This window comes from Parasteatoda tepidariorum, chromosome 6 (assembly GCF_982258835.1).
Source record: "Parasteatoda tepidariorum strain Cologne lab strain chromosome 6, Ptep-v5.0, whole genome shotgun sequence".
Classification (NCBI taxonomy): domain Eukaryota; kingdom Metazoa; phylum Arthropoda; class Arachnida; order Araneae; family Theridiidae; genus Parasteatoda; species Parasteatoda tepidariorum.
In genome coordinates, this window is record NC_141760.1 from 14,159,758 (window position 1) to 14,182,188 (window position 22,431).

Genomic DNA, 22,431 nt, shown 5'->3' on the forward strand with positions numbered 1-22,431 from the left:
TTTCCTACAACGATAAAAGAGTCAATTTATTGCAAGATTATTTTAATTTATTGCATATTACAATTAATATGTATGTAAGATAGATTACAGTATGCCTATGGAAAGAACTTCCCTCGCCATTCGTCTGGTACAGTGACTGTGACTATGGTTACGAGGTTTAACTATTTCAAGTAGGGGTGTTAGGTCAGTATTTAAGGCAGGTTTTGGCTCGAGTCCGAGGGAGGAAGAAAATCAGAGGAAAGAGAAACTCCCTTTGTGCTGTTTCTTGTTTCCATAACAGCAGATGACTTCAGACTTTGTGGTGCGGGGTGTTCTTTCAATAGACAAACTATAGTTAGCAGATTATATTTTTGAGTATTGATAAAAGAGCTCATTTTGTTCTGGGTTTCTTAATATTTTAAGTAACTACGCTTCCTTAAGCATTCCATCACTTTTCAAAATCTTTTTCAACTACTGTACAATTTGACAGCTAGGTTATATTAAATGATACAAGAAGTATCTTACTAATGAATAAAAAATATTCTTTCCAATGAATTTGAGAAATATCGCCTTTGAAAATTATTTTACCAAATATTACCAATACAAAAGTGCAAATGTTGCGAATATTTATGCAAAATGTTACCAATGAATACGAAAAATTAAAACCAGTGAATATGAGAAATATTTTCCTAAGGGAATTTTATAAAATGGTATTATTAAATGCTTGAAATATTGACAAACTGTAACTAATGACTATCATAATCTTATACTAAGGAAAACCAGGTATAGCGGGTAATAGTTACAAATCAATATGAGGAATTCCTAAAAATGAATTTAAAAAATAGTAAAAAGCATTTGCCAAAGATAGTTGAAATTATAAGAAATTCTTACCGTTTAATATGAAAACTGGAAACAATAAAATGAAATTAACGTGAAATAATCGGAAAAAATGTATTTTACTGATAAATGTAATCATACCGTATTTATGCAGCATGAGTTTATTTATTTATAACTGTTAGTGTAGGTAAAACTCATGAACATTTTAGCTAAAAACTTATTCTACCACTAATAAAATTTGTTATGTTATACATATACACTATATTTTAAGAGTAGAAACCTAATCCAGGGAATGTTTTCACTGATAAAAAGGGAAACTTTGTGCATATTCATCGTCAGTTTCTAATATTTTTTTCCTTTTTTTCGGAGGTCCAACTACAGTTTCCTTGTAGTCCTCTATTTCCTTCGCTAAATCCGATCTTTTCTCGCAGAAAACGCGATAGCTTTTAGATGCAACCACCTTCTTATAGTTTTCTATCGCAAACTGAATTGCAAAGTTTTTCAAATCGGTATCACAGCTCATGTCCGCCATAACGATGATATCGCACGCCATTTTAGAAGTCATCCGCTGTTTTAGAATGTTTTTGCATTTTTGCTTGAAATCTGGCATCAGAACATAATCAGCGAATTCGTAAAGATTGCAAACTTCTTCCAAGTTCAAATCTTGCCTGCTTGGATCCGTACCACTCATTATGCATCGTACCAAAATATCGAAGGATCGACATTCATCTTCATCGAACAATGAGATCTTCGACACGCCATCCTTAATTAACAATTTATTGAAAAATGGTGATCTTTCACTTATAAAGTTCCACACGGGGTGGGCTGTTTGTATAATGATCGAAGTGTGGCACCCTTCTTCACTTACTGTATCCTCTAGGACGAAGGGTGGCAGGTCAACTTCTTCTAGAACATTTTCAAGCGTATAGCACTGAATGTCACACTGCACAAACAGTTTTTCTGCGCAGAAAATGTCTGATGACAGCAATGTCTCTCTCTTCATGTATCTGCTCAGACCGAACCTCAAGATGGGCATCGTTTCATTGACCGGTATGAGTCTCTCTTTGTGATCCAGTGTAAAAGATTGCGGAAACCTCCTGTTTTGATCAGCGTCCACTAAAGCGAAAGTAACATTCAAAGTATCCAGCTCCTCAAACATTTCGTCTGGATTTTCCTCAAATATTAAGGACACAAATCCTTCGTTTTCTTTGCAATCGCCGTTTGGGTAGCATTTTAAGTAAAAGTAACGCACGAATTCGTCATAATCTTCATTCTCCTCTGTCACGTCTAGTTGAACTCCTACACTACAATTCGTTTGTTTTAAGAATATTGACTTAGGGATATTGTAGATTATTTGTAACTCTGTTAGATATTTATTGTACGGAAAGGATTCCTCAACATCTGAGACAAACTGTTCCGAATCTTTGAATGAACTGCATTGGCTAAATGCATCCATTTCTAACAGGTTAAAAGAGTAAATCTCATCAAATAAGAAACAAAAATTGAAATTATCTCCTGTATAAGCTCATACATCTTGCTTTTGTTGTTACTGAAAAGTGAAACATTTATTAAAAAGGGTAAAACATTGCACTAAATTCGTAGATAACATAAGGACTTTAGTCTTGATCACTCTTGAAACCATTAAAGTGATAAGAATTGATAAGGTTTTATTATCCTATTATTGAAAATGACGCTTTAAAGTTTTCTTCTTTAAAATTTATGCAAAGAAAGAGGTAGCTAAAATATGATTAAGAATAAGAATCTAATAATGCAGATTTTATATTCTCTCAGCAAAATACCTGAACACTTTCATAATCGGTGCAACACAACTTAAATGGATCCCCTAAATTGCCTTTTTAATTTGTAGGTGATTTCTTTTTTCTCGAATTTAGCAACATTATTTTCCTTATTATAACTTTCATTGTAATTTTTATTTTTTAATGTAAAGCCGAAATAGCTTGGTTGATATGGAGTTGGGCCCAAGTTCAAGAAGTAATGAGTTCGTTCCAAGCCGGCCGAAGACTCCCCTAGTAAATGGTGAGTAGTACACGTTAAATATGACGGGTCACAAAGTCCTTCATGTTCCAATAACAAATCAATATCCAATGAGGTGAACCGAGTTCGAATCCCAACGATGACTGGTCGATATGAATTCCGCATCCGGCTTGCACCAACCACAGTACTAACGTAAAATATCATCAGTGGTTGACGGATCATGGGTTAGAATGCCCTTACCGTCAGGCTAACAGGTGGAGGTTTTCGTTTCCATGTAACGTAAGTGCGGTTTATTTACATCAAAAAGTTCTCCACGAAGACAAATTTTTCCCAATAATTGATTCAAGAGTTCCCTTGTCTTCTGGATTGTGTTCAAACATACAAGGTTACGGAATTGAACATTAGTAGTCGTAAACCCAAAAAATTGGGTAGGCTGTCCAACGATGGGAGGTACAATACCTCTGGGGGTACTGAATTGGAGATTGATCGCTCTCTGATTCATGTCAAAATTACGAGCTATGTATGTATGAATGACGGGTTGTGACGCGTGTGTGGCTGTAGTCCTATTCTGGGTCATAGATTGTGCCACTGAAAAACAAACAACAATTTTTGAAGTGATATGCCTCTCGTAAAAAAATTAACAAGACAAATTTCAAAAAATTTGAGGTGATCTCACTGGACACATATGAATCTAACAAATAAAATCAAAATATTTTGCAAACTTTATCTATGCTTGAAATATTATAATACCAAAAGTGAAATCATAAAAATAATTCAATTTATAATCCTAAAAAACCCCACCTAAAGTTATAATTTTTGATTGTGCCTCTGACATGATGTAGTCTTTGTCAATTAAAGGTTGGTTAGTAACTGCAAAAGATTAATATTTTTCCATATTTATTTCATTACTCTGTCATTTATTCATTTTTTAATGAAGTATAAAAACTTTAAAAATGAATTTATTTCTTTACAAAAGAGAAAAGAATGAAATTGAAAAAAAAATAATAATCATAAGTTCAAAAAAAAGGTTATCTTGAGCGGGTTAAACCATAATATCGTTCAGCAATTTTAAATGAAGCGAAGTTGAAGCAAATTAACACACACCTTATACTTGTATGCACAATAGTATGGCTAAACTTGAACAGAAGTATGGTTCCTTTTATTTCTTTATTAAAGTTACAGGAAATGTTTATCATAATATGGTTGAAGTTTCCGATATTATGGTTCAAATTTGAATTTATTTTTCTGAGTGTGTACAGTTTATAGATTGGTTATTAATAATTAGTTACTAAGGTATAATAAGGTTGTTATTGGTTACAATTGATAATTATAATTGGTTATTAAGGCATAATAAGGTTATGATTGTCTACAATTGAAAATTATAACTGGGTTTTAACGTATAATAAGGTTATGATTGGTTACAATCGATAATCGCAATTGGTTATTAAGGTTTGTTAATTTCACTCGAAATACTTTCCACGAAGATGAGTTTGTTTCTTGTCAATAGAAGTCTTCTGTAAGTTGAATTCAAAGTTATAAATAATGAAGAGGCGAACGTTAATGAGGCAGGGGTAATAGTAGATGAAATATACAAAACGAAACAAATTCTGAATTTCTGTAAAATTTTTAATTCATTACGAACAAAGATGATTGCAAAGCAATTATAAAAACTTGATACCGAAATTCTGTAAAATGCATATTTATGAATAAAATGAAAAAAATTATTATTGATTTAATTAACAAAATAACTCCCGTGTTAACTTATGATGAATTATGAAATTCATATAATTCTCTGTAGCTTAACATGGAAAAGTAGAATAGAAAACATTACTTTCAGAAAAATAAATTTTTTAAGAAATATTTTCTTGCCTGAATTATCTATCAGATAATGATTTTTTTTCGGTTAACAACAACAAACATCTAGGCTTCCTTATATGCTAAGGCCCCGTAAGTTCTATTTTTTCTTTAAACAAATCAAGTACTAATGGTACCTTAATGACTGTCCTCCATATATATTTTAGAATGCTTATTAAAAATTACACACTATCGGTTTTACACACTATAAATTACACACTATTTTTATTGAAGCGAGGAAGTGAAAAAACGTTAACGAAATAACTGCGGCGAGAGGTGGGAGTGAAAATACCAAAACACGTTTGGTGGCTGGATGAAACAGAGATTAGAAGAAAGGTGATCATTAGAAACACTTTTAAGGCAAATAAACTGGTTTTGATGTCTTTCATGTCCTCTTTCTGGTTAATGATCTTAAATGACGACCTTCAATTTGTGTAGATTTTTTTACCTGGCTTATGACAAGGAGTCTAAAAATAGAAGTTAAGATGATAATTTTGGAATACCTCGTATAAACGAAATTTGTTTTTAAAAAAAACATATTTATTATACAAACAACTATCTGAAAACTCTTTCAATTATGCACATTAGTAAAAAACATTATTCTATACTTACAGTTGACCCTAAAATGTTCTTAAATCTAGAACGTTTTAAAAAAATTTCCTTCAAGATGTTGTTTCCGTAAATCACTTAAGTTGCACGATATTCTTCCACGGAAAAATTGAACTAATTATTTACACGCGTGAAAAATAATTCATCACTGATAGTACTGAAATTGTTCTACATATTCCGTTTCAGTCTCTAACACTTTTTTCCTTCTCTTTATTTGAGGTTCATTTTCAGCTACTCTGCACTCCTTCACTTCCTTCGCCAGATCCGGCCTTTCTTTATTCAAAATATCCCAACTTTTTGATGCAGTCACTTTACGCCAACGCTCCATCGCGTACTGAATCGCGAACTTTTTCAAATCAGCATCGCCATGCATATCCGCCATGGCGATCACATTGCACGCGATTTTAGCTGTCATCCTTTCCTTGATGATGTCTCTGCTCATCTCTTTGAATTCCGCCAATAGAACATAATCAGAATACTCGTAGAGATTGAATACTTTCTGCATACTCAGACCGTGCATGCTGGGATCTGTGCCGCTGACTATACACTTCACGATGACGTCGAAAGCTTTGTATTCCATTTCGTCAAACATAGCTATAACTGTATTGCGGTCTCTAACTACTATTTTGTGAAAGTACGGCGACTTTTCGCTAAGAATCGTCCACAGAAGATGGCCGGCATTCACAACAATTGAAATATGATGAACTGACTTTTCATCGTACGAGTCTTCCCGAACAAATGGGGGTTCCACTTCTTGCAGAACATTGTCAATCATGTGGAACTGCACCTCACACTGTACGAGTAATTTTTCAGCACAAAAAGCGTCGGAAGACAACAATGCGTCTCTTCTCATATACCTACTGAGGCCAATTGTCAAGTTGTCTGGATTGAGATACAGTATATCGTTGTGGTCCATTGTCAAAGATTGCGGGAATCTGTGATTTTTATCCACATCTAGCAGGGCGAACGTGATGCTCAATTTGCTTAGTTGAACGAACATTTTGCTTGTGTTTTCTTCAAATAACAGTGAGATGTAACCTTCATTTTCTTTGCAATCACCATTCGGGTAACATTTTAAGGTGAAATAGCGCGTGAAAAATTCAGCCTCCTCACCCGTTTGAAACTCTTCGTCTAGTTGAATCATCACCCCCTCATTATTTGTTTCATCTAGTAACAGTGATTTAGGAATCACGTAGATCAATCGAAAATCGGCTACATCTCTGAAATATGGAAATGTATCCCCAATTCCTGGTATGTAGGTTTGATACTCTTCGTGGTTAAACGGAAGAGGCTTTGGATGAAACACTAGTGGCTCTTCGGAGGTAGTTGGAATCGGATCACCTGATGAAATCCCTTGGGACTCTTTGAACGATCTCAAAAGTGGTTCACCGTCACCCCTTTTAATTTTTTTCTGATTTTCAGAGGAGCTCGGGATTGATTTACCGTCATCCAGTACAATTTTCTGGTTTTCTGGTACAATATCACACGTACTAGAAAGCTGTTTGTCAGGCACATCCATATCAAACTCCAAAATCATCAAAATTTTAAAAAAGGTATATCGTAATTAAGTAAAAGGTATACGGTGTTATCATCTTAAACTGGTTGCATCGTATACGATTTCTAATATCGTAAATGGTTTTGTAATGTTGTTTGTGTGACTATCTGTAAGCGCCTATTGCAGAATGTAATTCACCTCCGTTGTGATAACGAATTACTAAGGAGATGTGATCAAAATCCAGAGGTCCATAAGATAAGGATAAATGATAACACTTACGCTCTTTTTTCATTTAGTTATGTATGAAGTATTTTAATATCAGATAGTTTATGATTGTAAAGAAGAAAAAAAATCTTTATGTACACTGATAAAGTTCAAAGATATAGATGTTTATTTATTTTCTTTAGCATTTGCTATTAATGCTGTCTTTATGTTTGTACACTTTTAAGGCAAATTGTGATCATTTAATCAGGTAATAAGTGAGCACTGTTAGTTAAAAAAAATTTTCAAACTGTTACGTGATAAGACTATGAAATGAAAAGTTTTAGATAGGTATTTTGACGCAAGTCTTTTAGATTTTTTTTTAAAATTACTTTGTGTCATTTTTATTTAAAACAATTTGCTACTACTTCTCTTATATGCGTTTACATTCATAGTGAAAATTGTGTTCATTTAATCAGAAAATTTGTGTGCTCTGCATTTTTAAAATTTATTTTTTAAAATGTTAAACGATATAATTATGTAATGTAACAATTTTTTTTGATCAATAATTTAACTTAAGATTTATAGGGTGAGGTAAATCCTATAAATGCAGGGTGGCGACAGCCTGGAAGAAAATAAAAAGTGGTACCTTAAATGAGGGCAGCATGACTAAATTGACAGATTAAGTTTTGCTTCACTTTAATTATATCACGTCGAATTAGTTTTAAGTTCAAATTATAGCTATATAATTTTTATTTTGAATTAATTTGTGGTGAATGAAATAAAATAAACTATTATTATCCCACTCAAAAATAAATTGCTGAAGAACTAGTTTGGAAGAACCAGTTTTATCTTTTTACCCTGACTGTCGCCTACCTGTTTTAAGGGGCCAGGAATTGAAAACTTCCATCCAAAGTATAAAAAAATTATTGAATTGCTCAAATCGAGACATCTTATTGATGTCAGAATAAAATACTACGAAAAATAACACTAAGATGGTTTATCCGAAATACGAACATACATCGTGATCCCAACATTGATTTTTTAGACCATCCTATTTCGAAGCTTAATTGCAATTTTTTTCTTTCGAAAAAACTAAAAGTTGTGATACCACTGAATTCAAAGAAATGTTTACTTTAAAAAAAAAACTGAAAAAAAAGACACTAAACCTTAAGCCGATGGCTACTTATTTTTGTAGCGATGCATCTTCATCTCGAAAACAAAATATTTAATTTTCTTTTCACTTAAATTTGCATTCCATTCAACAGAAAATATTACCTTTAGGTTAAAACTTCAAGATGGATGGATAAATGGCCTCTGGCGCCTTAATAAATTTTGATGAGGATGAGATATTTTATTATAAGAGCAAGAGAAATTTTTACTCTCTCTACCTCCAACAGTAATGAATTAAAACTCTATAAGATAATCACTATTTATTTATAAATCACAACACAAATAAATGCTAAGCTGACTATCGTCCTCAAAAAACTGGAAAAAAAAACTGGTATTGAAATTTCTATACGAATATTTGTGTAACTGCTTTATCTTTCCAATTAAATATTCTTTCTCTCTCTCTCTCTCTCTCTCTCTCTCTATATATATATATATATATATATATATATATATATATCAGGGTTGGGGTTTTGGACAGGATACGTGGGTTTTACTGTCTTAAACTGGGTAAAACTGTCCTAAACTAGGTTAAACTGTCCTAAACTGGGTTAAACTGTCTTAAAGTGTCCAAAACCTTGAACTTTGGTAAAAGGTAAAAATTCTATAGGTGTAACCATTGTACACATAATAATTACATGTATCAATAAATATTTTATATTTTTTATACAATTTACTATAACTTATTAAAAGAAAATAATATAATATAATAGGAAAAGGTTTATAATTTTTGAAGCTCCACAATTCATTGAACAACAAAAGTGAATAACTAATCCTTTAAATATAAATATGCTTTTAATACTGATAAATAATATTTTTGCATAAGGATAAATATGGCAATATTAAAAAATAAGAATTTTTCTTAAAAAAAAATACTAAATTTGTTCAAAAATTAACCTTTTATTTTTCACAATATTTTTTTTAAAAAATGTTATAATTTCTGCATTACAGGATGATAAAAAAGACATCTATTTAAAAAAAATGTTTTTTAAATATAAATATATTAGTTTAAATTGAATATACAAAATAACTGAAAAATGTAGGTATTAACAGTTTTGAAGGGCATAACATCAGTTTCAGTGACTGGCACTGGTGATGTATCACCACTATGCTAAAAGAATTGAACATGAATGAAATAAAAGTATTCTTGAATAGTACTATAGATAAATAAACCTGTTTATGACGAACCAAGCACTTAGTCCCTAATATTTTAAACTGTATGGCAAGGCCAAATTCAGTTATGTACTATTGAATGAGAGGACCAATTGAACTTGATTACTGATTAATCTTCCTTTGTTTAAATTGAAGAGTCAAAAATATTAATAAAACATTACACTTTTAAAAACAAATATTCTCTGGTACATTTAATTATCAATATGTTATTAGTTCTATGTTTATTTTACCTCTTAAATATTGTTCGGATAAAATTGTGACATAATTTGAGTAAAAGGGTTTTGGACAGGACGGTTTAAACCAGGGTTTAAACCGTGGATTAATCCATTCTGTCCTAAACCTTGCCAACCCTGATATATATATATATATATATATATATATATATATATATATATATATATATATATATATATATATATATATATATATATATATATATATATATATATATATATATATATACTGAAGATGTAAAGAGAATTGAGTTTTTGAAAGACGCTTTTCACCTTACATTAACCTATTTACTTCTATGAAAGTAATGTATACCTTGTCACCTTGATAACTGATAAGTAACTAGAAATCTAACAAGATAAATATTTAAACCCATTTTTTGTTGTTGTGATAATGACACTGGTCTTATCAAAACCGAGATATATGTATGTGGTTTTAATTTTAGGTGGTGGGTGACAGAGCTATTGTTTTTAAGCATTCTTATGACGTTTCAAGAGCTGCAACGATATCAGGGATTGAGATAACGATACTTCTTTTTGTTCCAGTGTTGCTATCGTTTCTGTCATTGCTTCTATCATTTATAATTAAGATGAATCGTAAAGCAGGCCACAGTCCTTTATTTTTTCCACGTTGTCGAGATGCGACGACGTTCTCGTGTTTCTACTCATTTTCTGAGTCGATATTCAAGGAAGAGATACTTTGTGGCGTGAGTTTCATGGGCACAAAAAACAGTTCTGGTAAAATGAATTCTATGATTTTCAATATGTTCTTTAAGTTGTCGTGTTACCCCAACGGCTACTGTAAAGAAAATGAAGGATACATTTCTTGGATGTTCGAAGAAATTGACAATCTTCACGCAAGTCAGAACTTCACTTTGAACTTTACGTTGTGTGTACTAGACGCTGAAGGGAATCGGAGATTTCCCCAATCATTTCCTATTGACTATGCGGATGATTTCCCGTTTCGAAAACCAGGAGGTGGATTTAGAAAGTTTCGCTTCGATAGATGCATGAAAAAAAGCTTTTTGTTAACTTCGGATGTTACATGCAATGGAAGATTACTTGTGGTGTGTGACATTTACTTTTATCCACACAAAAGTAGTTACGTGTGGGAGGAACTTTTACGCGAGACGGGCTACACCGATTTAACTATGCTTCTTAACGATAAAAATCATCCCTTTCGAGCGATTCTTAGCGAAAAGTCAGAGTATTTTAAAAGAATACTGACAAAAGAAAATGCCCCAGCTTTTTTATTCGATAAAGATGAAAATGAGGCTTTTTCGATAATGTTACGCACTATCTTGAAAGATACGGAGCTGAACTTTGAGGAAATTGAAGATGCCTACAAGTTCTACAAATTTGCCGATAAGTTTATGTTGCCAGAATTTAAACAGAAATGCAGGGACTATTTAAAGTCACAAATATGCCCGGCCTATACTTTAGAATTGATTGTTGTCGCAGATATGTGTTTCGACGAAGAGTTGAAAAAGTTTGCCATCAGGTACGCTCTGGATTACTGGAAAGAAGTGACATCGAGAGAAGATTGGAATTATTTGCTAAAAGAGTGGCCTGATCTAGTGAGGGAAATTAATGAGTATAGAGAAACTAGAATATTACCACCGATAACAGTTACTACTCCAGAACCTGTTCGACAGTTTGACTTTTACCAGTAAAGAGAGTCATCTCTTCCTAGACATTATTATTTCTTATTGACTTTAACCAGTGATTCAGTAATATCATACTAGATATAATTTATTATTTACTTCACCAGTAATGGAGTAATCATTTACCATACATTATTATTTCTTATTGGCTTCTATCAGTGATGGAGTAATCTCTTACTTTACTTTAGTTGACGTTATTATTTCTTATTGACCTTTTCTAGCAACGGAATAATCTTTTAGTTGACATTATCACTTCTTATTGACTTTTACCAGTAATGGAGTAATCCTTACTGGTAAAACCTTACGTTATTATTTCTTATTGACTTCTATCAGTGATTGAGTAATCTCTTACTATACTTTAGTAGACTTTATTTATTCTTATTGACCAGTGATGGGGTAATTTTTTAGTAGACCATTATTATTTCCATTTGATTTTTACAATTTATGAAGTAATCTCTTACTAAACCTTACTATTTCTAATTTTTATCAAGACGAAAGTTAAAACGCAAAAGAGAGAAACGTAGTAGTTAAAACATTTCATTTCTGCAGTTTATTTTGGGGGGAACTGTAAAATATTCGTGACTACCTAGACTTATGAACAGTTCTCACGTATATTTGTAAGAGAAATCTCATACAGTTGCTTTTATTTTCTGAAAGTAAATTGAAAGCAAATATTAGAAACCTTTTATTACTCATAATTGTAATGCATTTTTTAACCTGATCCTTCAAATGGGCACCTGGGACGCTTTAAACCTTATTCCAGTGCCTCTAGCAGTCTCCAAAATTGTTATAGTGGTATGTAACTTGTAATAGTGGTATCAAAACAATCGAAATTCTCTTGGCTAGGATTGACAATTTGCTGCACGAAACTTAGTGGTAGCTAAGTTTATGTTCTGATATATGAGTGTTTTGCTTTGTAAATTTGATTTAAAGTTATTTTCCACACTACTACATGTGAATGATGCAAGAAGTTCATATGAAACGGCGCTTTGTTCAAGCTCTCTTATTCTGAAAGCTTTATCTTCCGCTGCATGAAATGTTTTGCAAAAAGCGTAGCAGTTGGCAGCCCTGAACTTGCTTCAGCTACCACTTAAATGCTATACATTTTCCCACCATTTTTTACATAAAACTCTTAATATGCCCTTGCGTTATGGAATTATTACGGTGATCAGGAATGTTTTATGTTAACTTTGTAAAAACATGAAATACATATTATGACAATAGTTTTGAGGAACCACAGAACATCCTGCTATTGCCATTCATTATGGATTTTGCAACCGAGTACATTCCTATTTGAATTATGGATCTTAGTATCGGCCGCGCTGGGAGCTCTAACTAATTCATCTGAGTGAAGAGGTATGAAAATCGCAATTGGAAAGGGGGATCAGTAACTTTTACTGAAGTACATAAATATAAATCACGATGAAGATAGTGAAAGAGAACTGAAAGCGATCTGGGGACATTAAAGTTAGTCTATCTTCAGTAGCTGAACTGTGTTAAGCTGTGTCTCTGAGGAAAGTCAATGTTTCCTATCAGCTTTAGAATAATCTTTTGTCACATTTAATATGTGTATTTCTTGTGACTGTTATATGTGCCCTATTTTATGTGTGTTAAATGAATTTTTTAAGAGTTAGTCGGAATCTTCAATTATAGTACTACTAACAGTTACATGTTTCAACTATTCATTTGTTACGGAGATAAAACCTTTTTTTTGGTTAAACTTTAAGTATTAAAACTTTACATTCTAACACAAATATTGCTTCCAGTAAGAAACACTATTTATCAACGACGGTATGAGTTGGCTGTAACTAAGATAGGAATTATGAAAAACTGGCAGTAAAACCATTTCATTTATAGTTTGTTTTCGCAGGGAGTAAAATTAGTTTTTACTATTCTAAATTATAAAATATTTATGACTGCATATTTTTTTGGGTAATAAGTAATAATACTTTCATGGTATACCTTTTAAAAATTTTGAGTAGTCATGGATATTTTAATCTTCTCAAAAACAAGCTGCAATGAAATGAATTTTATGTTGGTTTTAGTTTTTATCCGGTTTGATATATACAGAGATACCAATTTGCTCCGCTTTGCGAAGGAAATATTTTCTAGTGGTGACGAAATTGAAGTTATTTTTCCACCACGACATATCAAAAATTCAAAATATAAATGAAATGCAACTGCTTCGCTCCCTGCAAAAGTAGCATTAAATTGGCAGCAAAGAGTAAAACTTGTAGAATGAGGACATTTACTCCCAGATTCTACACGTGTTACCACGAGATAATTATGCTTCAAAATTTGCATTTCATCTGATACTTTGAATTTTATGTAAGCAGTGGTGGAAAGAGTAATTAAAACTGAAAATACTACATTAAAAAAAAACTTAAATTTCGTTACCACTAGAAAATATTTTTTAATAAAGCGGAGCAAGTTGACATCTCTGCTCTCTCGCAGTTATCTCATATCCTTTTCACCCTTTAAAATTATTATATCAGATGAAGAAGTAGATAACGTCCATAGTTAGGGACTCTTATCTCATTATTATTATCAGCCAGTTATCTTGTGTTGACATTTAGAAAAAGAGGGCGTAATTACCCTTATTTTACAAGTTTTGCAATTTAATTCACTACCAATTTATTAAAATTTTATCAGAAAGCGGAGCAGTTGTAGCGACAAACTTCTAGGAGAAGTAGGGCACATTATAAGGATTGGGAGTTTCCTGGGAAACCATGACCGAAAATGTCATCTTACGCTGCTAGGGGAGCTTGCCATTATGGACATGTCATACATGTGCCTTTGAAATTGCACTTTTATTTTTCTAAATTATTTTATTTTCATGTTAATTTTATGTTACTATTATTTTATAACCGTTGTTCAACAGCCGATCCAGTGTTTGGGTTTACGACTACTAATGTGCAACTCCGTAGCCTTGTAAATTTGAGCCCTATCCAGAAGACAAGAGAACTCCTGGATCAAGTATTGGGAGAAATTTTGCCTTGGTGGAAGAGATTTTGATGGAGCTTACCCGCATTTGCATAACATGGAGAGGAAAACTACCCACGAGTAGCCTAACGGCAAGGGGACTCTAACCCATGATCCATCTACCACTGAGGACTACTACTCAAAAATATCACTATTAGATTTTGTCAAGAGTTCCGTTAAAATAGGCACAGAAATGCTGCTTTATCGTAATTTAATAATAAGCGAGCTCGTGCAGTGAGTCGCCAAATCCTTAAATGACGATAAAACAGCTAATACTCTACATATTTGAACGCAGTTTTTGACAGTAATTAATTATAAAACAAAAAATTAAGATAATTTCTATAAATAAATATACCTGATGTTCTAAGGTCAACGATGTAATAATTCATAATATTAAAGCGCCCTTAGCGGCATACAATAACATTTCCGGTCATGGTTTCCTAGGTAACTCTTATTCCTTATGACGTGCTCTACTTCTCCTAGAAGTTTGTCTCAACATTTACGGGAGAGCCGCGATGGCCCAGGGAATAGAGCATTCGCCTTCCAATAACGCGAATCCCAGTCGATACGAACCACAGTGCTGACGTGAAATATCCTCAGTATTAGACGAATCATGGGTGAGAGTCCCCTTGCCGTCAGGCTAACAGTGGTTATTTCTCGTGGTCTTCCTCTCCATGTAACGCAAATGCAGGTTAGCTCCATCAAAAAGTTCTCCACGAAGGCAAATTTCTCCCAATATTCGATCCGGGAGTTCCCTCGTCTTCTGAATTGGGTTCAAAATTACAAGGCTACGTAGTTGAACATTAGTAGTCGTTAACTCATAAAATTGGGTCGGCTGTTCGACGACGGCTATGAAAAAACATTTACTGGACAACCTGTATAAGATTTCTGTCCTGGTTGCAAAGGTAAAAAAACATACTTGTCAATTTCTTCATAAAAGTTTCTTTCTGATGGTAATGAATTCTGAGTTAAAGTCACATTATAAGCAAAGATTCACTTTACATTTATTCAACTCTTACAACGCAATAACTTATCAACCAAAAGAGTTGGTGAAATAAACAAACGACCTGATAATAATAGATTTTTCTCTTTTAATTTTGCAGCCACTGATGAACGACATCGACAAGATAGTTTATCCTGTGTCAGTTCACACATGGGAAAGGAGGTGAGAATTAATTTTTACTGTCAGGTTGGCAACAACCTATAAAAATTGCACACTGATGGAACAAATTGTTTTAACACATTACCTATGAACCAAATACGCTTGAAAATACAGATGAGAGACAAAATAATAGTACTTCTTTACTAACTCTGTGTAAACAAACTTTCTTTTTGGCGGCAACTGTTTTTAAAAAGGCAAAACTGTTGGCACAATTTTAAAGTTTATGCTTTAAGAAACGGTGCCAGTGTTACTCATGCAAAATTCGAAACGAGGCGACAAAATCAATTACTTCATTCCAGCTTTACTACCAGCAATTATAAAATTATTTTATAGAATTGGAAAAGAAAAAAAAGAATTAGGGTGGTATAAAAACGGCTTATCTTTTGCGTAATTTAATTTCAACGTCCCACCTGGTTGGTAGAGTGTTGGACTCGTGTTCGTGAGAGTGGGAGTTAGAATCCAGCCGGCCGAAGAATCCTCGTGTATTAAATGGTGACAGGTGCACGTTTAATCTGTCGGGGTCACAAAGTCCTCCAAGTTCCCATAACAAATTAATACCTCTGGGGATACTGAATTGGAGATGGATCGTTCTCCGGTCCAGGTCAAAATTCTGTGGATGAATGAATGGAGTATAATTGGGTTCTCCCTGTAAAACGGGTCGTGACGTGTGCGTGTCCGAAGTCATATTCTTGGACTTCGAGGGCACCACTAAAAAAAAAGAAGCGCAACACCTGCCATAAAAATTCGCTTGATTTCATTTTGATATTGGAAAGTGGAATTAGTAACAATTTCAACATTAAAAAATATTAATTGTTAATCTTAAGCAAGAAATTAAATAAATTCTGTTGTCTTATTATTGTTTAAAAGTGTGACTTTTAACTGTAAGCAAATTTTTTAAACTTTTTTATTCAAACATGATCCAGTTAAGAATAATAATGTAGTCCTGCAGCATTATCAGAAGAATTTTAAGGACGTTTTTCTTCAAACCACATTTTTCAAACTGGTCACCAAATATTTAAGAACATTAACCTTTTTTTTTGTAGTAAATATTTTTTTATATTCGCTACCAAGGTTGTAGTTCAGCAAAAGATAATAACCCTAAGATGTAATTTGCAAAGAATCAAAAAATTGATCTGATTTGAATAGAATTATGAAATTATTTTTTTAAAAAGGTTTATTTGTAAAATGACGAATTTAATTTGATTTGTTAAACTGGAATTATAAATTATCTTATTTCTTAAATTATTTTCGACCTTTTCGGTTAATTGTGTTGTTTTTAAATAAAAAAAAATTCGAAACTTAAAAAGAGAGTAAAAGCATTTTAAAATCTGAAAAGAAAAAAAATTCTTTGAAATAAAATTCCACTCCTCTTGATATTGAACTCTTTTAAGACTGATCTTCAATGAATTATGAAATTGAATTAATCGATTGAACTAAGATCATGATTTTTAAATTGATAAATCCTGATATGATCATCTCAATATATCCTATTGAATTAATAAAAAAAACATTAATTATTGTTTAGTTGGCCAATTTTGTTTAAATTGAGTATTGACGATCTTTTTAACATATTTGAAAATTAGTTTAAATTTAAAATATTCTTAAATTTTAAAAGTAAAAGTGTGCAGAAATATTAATATCAATTTTATTAAAAAATTCCATCACGATTTTTGATTGGTGAAAATTTAACTCTGGAATTTTTTTTTCCCGCATCAATCGAGTCGCACATAGCTCAAAACTCTCACACATTTTATGAAGGATTTGCTGTAGTCGTAGCAAAACTTTATGCTGAAAAATTTTATTTTTGGATTTTAAAAAACTGATTGAATATTATTTTAATATAACACCAAGAAACATATATAATTAAAAGAACTTTGAAATAAAAATTCCGTTGGTTTCGCTGATCTGCACAAACACTCTTTAACATGCAGGTAGCTGGGGCGAATCCAGCTGTAATTCTTTATGTTTGTTTGTGATGTCTTTTTCCAATTAGTATTGTCTGTTGTTCAACTTGACAAGAGCTTATAAGACATATTTATAATGATCACAGAAGTCTGCATTTGTGAATAAATAAATATAAATAACTCTTTGGCCGAGCGGTCTCGCCGATCCATCGAACGTTTTGCAGCATTGAGGTAGCAGGTTCGAGTCCGGTCATAACCCTGGATATTTGAGATCTCCGTTTTTTTCTAATTTGTGCTTCCCGTAAAGGACTGATCGCTAAGACACGGTTCCCAGCAGATTACCGAAGTCAAACATCACTGGCTGCGGTGAGTATGCGGGTGGGTGATCACTCGGATTAGTTTACGTAGGGACTGAGGGTGTGCGGTATGGGTCCTCGTTAAACTGTTCTACCGAAAAGTTCTCGATTTCGCGTGCAGTTCGTCAGGCTACTGAAGTGGGCGTGCCATTCCCTCTTGCATAGGATCAAAATTGCGATGGCATGTCTTCGGATCATACTCAGGGATGCTTTCCAGACCATCGCCAATAGCCGATTGTGCTCTAGTGCGATCTAACTGAACTACAACAACAATAACAACAACAACTGATTTGTGCTATCAGCCCTTCAATTTGTTAATTCTTCAATTATAAGCGGCCTTTGCAGGTGTGTGCAATAGTGAATCTTGCTGTATATACAAATCTAATGATGATGTAGCAGTTTTCCATTGTTGTCTATACATTTTTATTGACTGGAAAATCGCATAGTAGGATCCAGTTTTCCCACATTAATTTTCATTTGTCCCGCAATGGACTGACCGTTAAGACACGGTTCCCAGCAGATCACTGAAGTCAAGCATCACTGGCTACGGTCAGTGTGCGGGTGGGTGACCACTTGGATCAGCCTGCGTAGAGGCCGAGGGTGTGCGGTATGGGTCCTCGTTAAACTGTTCTACCGTAAAGTTCTCGACTTCGCGTGCAGGTCGTTGGGCTACCGAAGCGGGGGTGCCATCTCCTCTGCAGAGGATCAAAATTGCGATGGCATGTCTTCGGATCATCCTCAGGGATGTTTCTCAGACCATCGCAAATAACCCATTGTGCAGCTCTAGTGCGACTTAAATGAACAATAACAACAATAATTTTCATATTGGGTTGGTTGTCATCAGCATTAAATTGATATAAGTCATAAAAATATTGTTTTCCTATAAATATCTTTGTTTCCCTAATTTAAATGTCAAAATTACTGTACTGTTATTATTGCGTTTTTGATTTTGTTTATTTTTGAAATTAAGAGTTTAGGAGCATTGTTTTTTTAAAATTATTATTATTATTATTAGAATAATGCCATTCTGCGTTACATTTTAAGATAAAGTTATTTAAATCGGTGCCTGATCTAATGAACCGTTACTAAAATTATTATTTTTTGGTGCAAATTACATTAATATACTCTTACGAATTACGACAATTCTTTTATGCCAAGAAACAGCAATCACCGGGGTTGGTGAGCGTCAGTGGACAGGGGGATTATCCCCCTACTAAATAAATAAAAAGCTTTGAAGTTGTTACACGTTTTCTAGGTAAAAAAATAGAGTCAATTACTTAAATGCATTTTCACTGCCACAGTGACAAAACCTAGTTAAAATTATGAAGGTTGGCAGATATACATGCATTATACCACAAATGAAAATCAAATAGTAATTTCTATTTTAATAAACCCAAAGGGCTCATTATATAAATAATAAAATGAAGTGAGTAGCTATTTTGAAACAACAATTGCGTGCGCTAAGTAATTAAGGCGCAGTTACGGAATCAAATCTCTCAATAAGCCACTCATAATTGTCGTCATGGATTTCAATGTCAATGGAATTAATCTATCCCCCCCCCTTTATGATCGTTTTATGGTTGGCGTGTGACAGCAGTGTCTCCCAAGAGACAAGGTCGCAGGAGACGACCTAGGCCTGATTATAAGAGTCAAGGGCTCAAGATGATTTTTCTTGAAAATAAATTGAACTGGTTGAGAAACGCTTTGAAATTAATAGGTTTTTTTTCGGAGTTATGAAATTCTCGTAGGCTTTGTGATGTACACGGGTTTCGACTGTTAATTAAAGAATGTTTATTCCGTTATATAGTTTAATTTGTTAATTGTTGCGATATTTACATTGAAAATTTTTTTTTTTTTTTTTTTTACCGTATTTGTCAATCATAAACCTTGAGCTTTAACTAAGGTAGACAAGTAGAACGATAATTTTAAGTAGCATGTTTAAAAATGTCGGTAGTTTTTAAAAAATTTAGTTTTTCTTTTCTTTAAATTTCTATATTTATTTGTTTGATTAGTTATACTTTTAATATGAAATGAGATAATGATCTTGGGAATTTTAAAAATAGGACTGGGGTAAATAACTAGTCCTCCACCAGGGGAGTGAGCGACGGCTTTATCGACTGTGTCACAAAGTCAAAGAAATTGTTGGAACTGGTCCTGACTATCGTTTCAAAAATTTATGCCTATGTGTACTGCTTATCGAAGTCCCAGCCTTACGACGGTCTTTAACTCATTCATCTGTATGGGCAATGAGTAAAAATTGCCGAAGCACATTTGAGTTGAGTAAGAAAAATAAAAATAAAAACAATAATGCATTCTTGAATTGCGAATCAGAAATAATAAAAATAGAACGGTCTCAATCTCCTGTTTCGCTTCCCCCGGAGGGTCAAACCCCGAGTTTCACTGATGCACAGGAGATGCCATATATATATATATATATATATATATATATATATATATATATATATATATATATATATATATATATATATATATATATATATATATATATATATATATATATATATATATATATATATATATATATATATATATATATATATATATATATATATATATATATATATATATATATATTATCAGCTACTTACTGAATCTTTTCGAAAGTACTCCGTTCGAATAGAAGAACGCAGTTGCTGAACTGTATTTTACATTTTCCTCTAATAGTTCAAAGATGTTTCTGTAATTACATTTGAGTGCATCCTTGAAAAATGTGAATATGCTCGTTAATACTGTCAACTTGTCTTTTGTTTAAAAATATGGGGGCTCCAATGATCCTACTCAGGTATTTATTTCGACATATCTTGAGGTGTTTTCTCTGCATTTTAGTTGTTGCACTCCATGCTGGCGCAGCATAAGTAGGTACTTTATTTACGTCGCACTAGAGCTGCACAAATGGCTATTGGCGACGGTCTGGAAAACATCCCTGAGAATGATCCGAAGACATGCCATCGCAATTTTGATCATCTGCAAAGGGGATGGCTCCCCTGCTTTGGTAGCCCGTCGACCTGCGCGAAGTCAAGCACTTTACGGTAGAACAGTTTAACGAGAACCCGGCACCCTTGGTCCCTACGCAGGCTGATCAAAGTGGTCACCCACCTGCTTACTGACCGCAGTCAGTGATGCTCGACTTCGGTGTTCTACTGGGAACCGTGTCTTTACGATCAGTCCACTACGGGACGGAGCAGCATAGCTTATAATGGGAAGTATACAATGTAAGTAAAACTTCCTTTTATTTTTAGCGTAAATTTTGTGTTATGGTTAATATGGAGTTCTTAGTAAGCTCCTTCTGTCTTGTTGAGAATATTAGAAGAAATGTCAACTTTCAAGTTTAATGTATTTGTGTAGGTGATGCTAAGATATTGAGTTCTGTTAACTGTGGATACAGTATCATTAAATACCGTTTCAAAAACGTAACATTTTGTAGAAATGTAAAAGGAACCTTTATGAAAAAGTGGTGATAAATTGATACTTAAATCAATTTAATATTTTCTAGAGTTGGCTACCATTTTAGCTTAAAGATGTCTTAGTTTTCTAATTACTGATCAAAACACAGATTTTGATATTGAAATACAAATGGGATACAAAATAATACGAGTTCTTATGGTGGGAGATCGTGTTTGATGATGCTTTTAGAAATGGTGTCATTTTTACCAATGCAAAATACGGATCAACTCAATTGAGAAAAGGACGTATATAATTTCTTTCTTGCTTTATCAACATCATAGTTGTCCAGACAGCCCAATGTGGGCCAATGCCTTCCTCTGAAGATTTCTCCATAGCGACTGATTTATGTTTGATATCCAATTCTTTTCACTCATTGCAAGAAAATCAGACTCCACCGAATCATCCCATTTCAACCGCGGCCTTCACCGCTTTCTTGTTCCTGTGGGTCTAAAAAGCAATATCTTTTTTATTGTATTGTCATCGCACATTGGAACCACGTGGGCCATCCAATTCATTTTTATGTACTTAATAATATCGGGTTGTTTATAAATCTCGCGCAGTTTGAAGTAAAATCTCCTTCTCCAGTTATTGTTTTCATTTGCACCACCAAGTATACTCCTCAAAATCTTTCTCTCAAATATTGCGATACAATTTTCCTCCAGTTTCGTTATTGTCATAGCTTGCTTGCATTGTCTTTTTTGCTGTAATACTAAAAAATTTTTTAATCATAATACAGAATTGTGATATTTATATAAGAATGCTTTTAGAGGGGATTAAAGAAGGATAAAAGCTTTTAAATTTCAACGTGAGGCGGGATAGCCTAGTGGGTAGGACGTTGGACTCGTGTTCGTGAGAACGAGAATTCGAATCCTGCCTGTGAAGAAACCCCGTATATTAAATGTGATGGGTGCACGTTAAATCTGTGGGGGTCACAAGGTTCTTCAAGTTTCCATAACAAATCAATACCTTTGGGGATACTGAAATGGAGATTGATCATTATCTGGTTCAGGTCAAAAAATACGACCTGTGGATGTCTGAAAGGATCCGACCTGTAAAACGGGCTGTGACCTGTGTGTGTGACTGAAATGATATTCTTGGCCATAAATGGCGCTACTGAAAAGCAAGAAACACATCCACGGTCTTAAATTTGCTTGGTTTCCCAAGCAGGCTTGCTGGCATGGCAAGTAGGTATAGTGCGGCTTTCAGGAGAACTCCTCCAGGCATCAGTCTCACTTCGGACGGGTACCATGGTTACGAGGAACAGTCACTTCGAATAAGGGTGTGTGGTAAAAGTTTTGTCTTGATCTAGGCATAGCGTGATTAAACCAATCGACACATTCATTCCTCCATTGCAC

At 33.4% G+C, this 22,431-nt stretch overlaps 1 protein-coding gene across 1 annotated transcript in view; it reads left to right on the forward strand.

The window, feature by feature from the left end:
* LOC107452714 (uncharacterized) overlaps positions 1–22,431 on the forward strand; it is a 68,785-nt gene that overhangs the window by 33,758 nt on the left and 12,596 nt on the right. Inside the window, exon 2 of the mRNA XM_043049188.3 lies at positions 15,293–15,354. Within this exon, the coding sequence (XP_042905122.1) occupies positions 15,293–15,354 (62 nt within the window). The remainder of the gene's footprint in view (positions 1–15,292; positions 15,355–22,431) is intronic.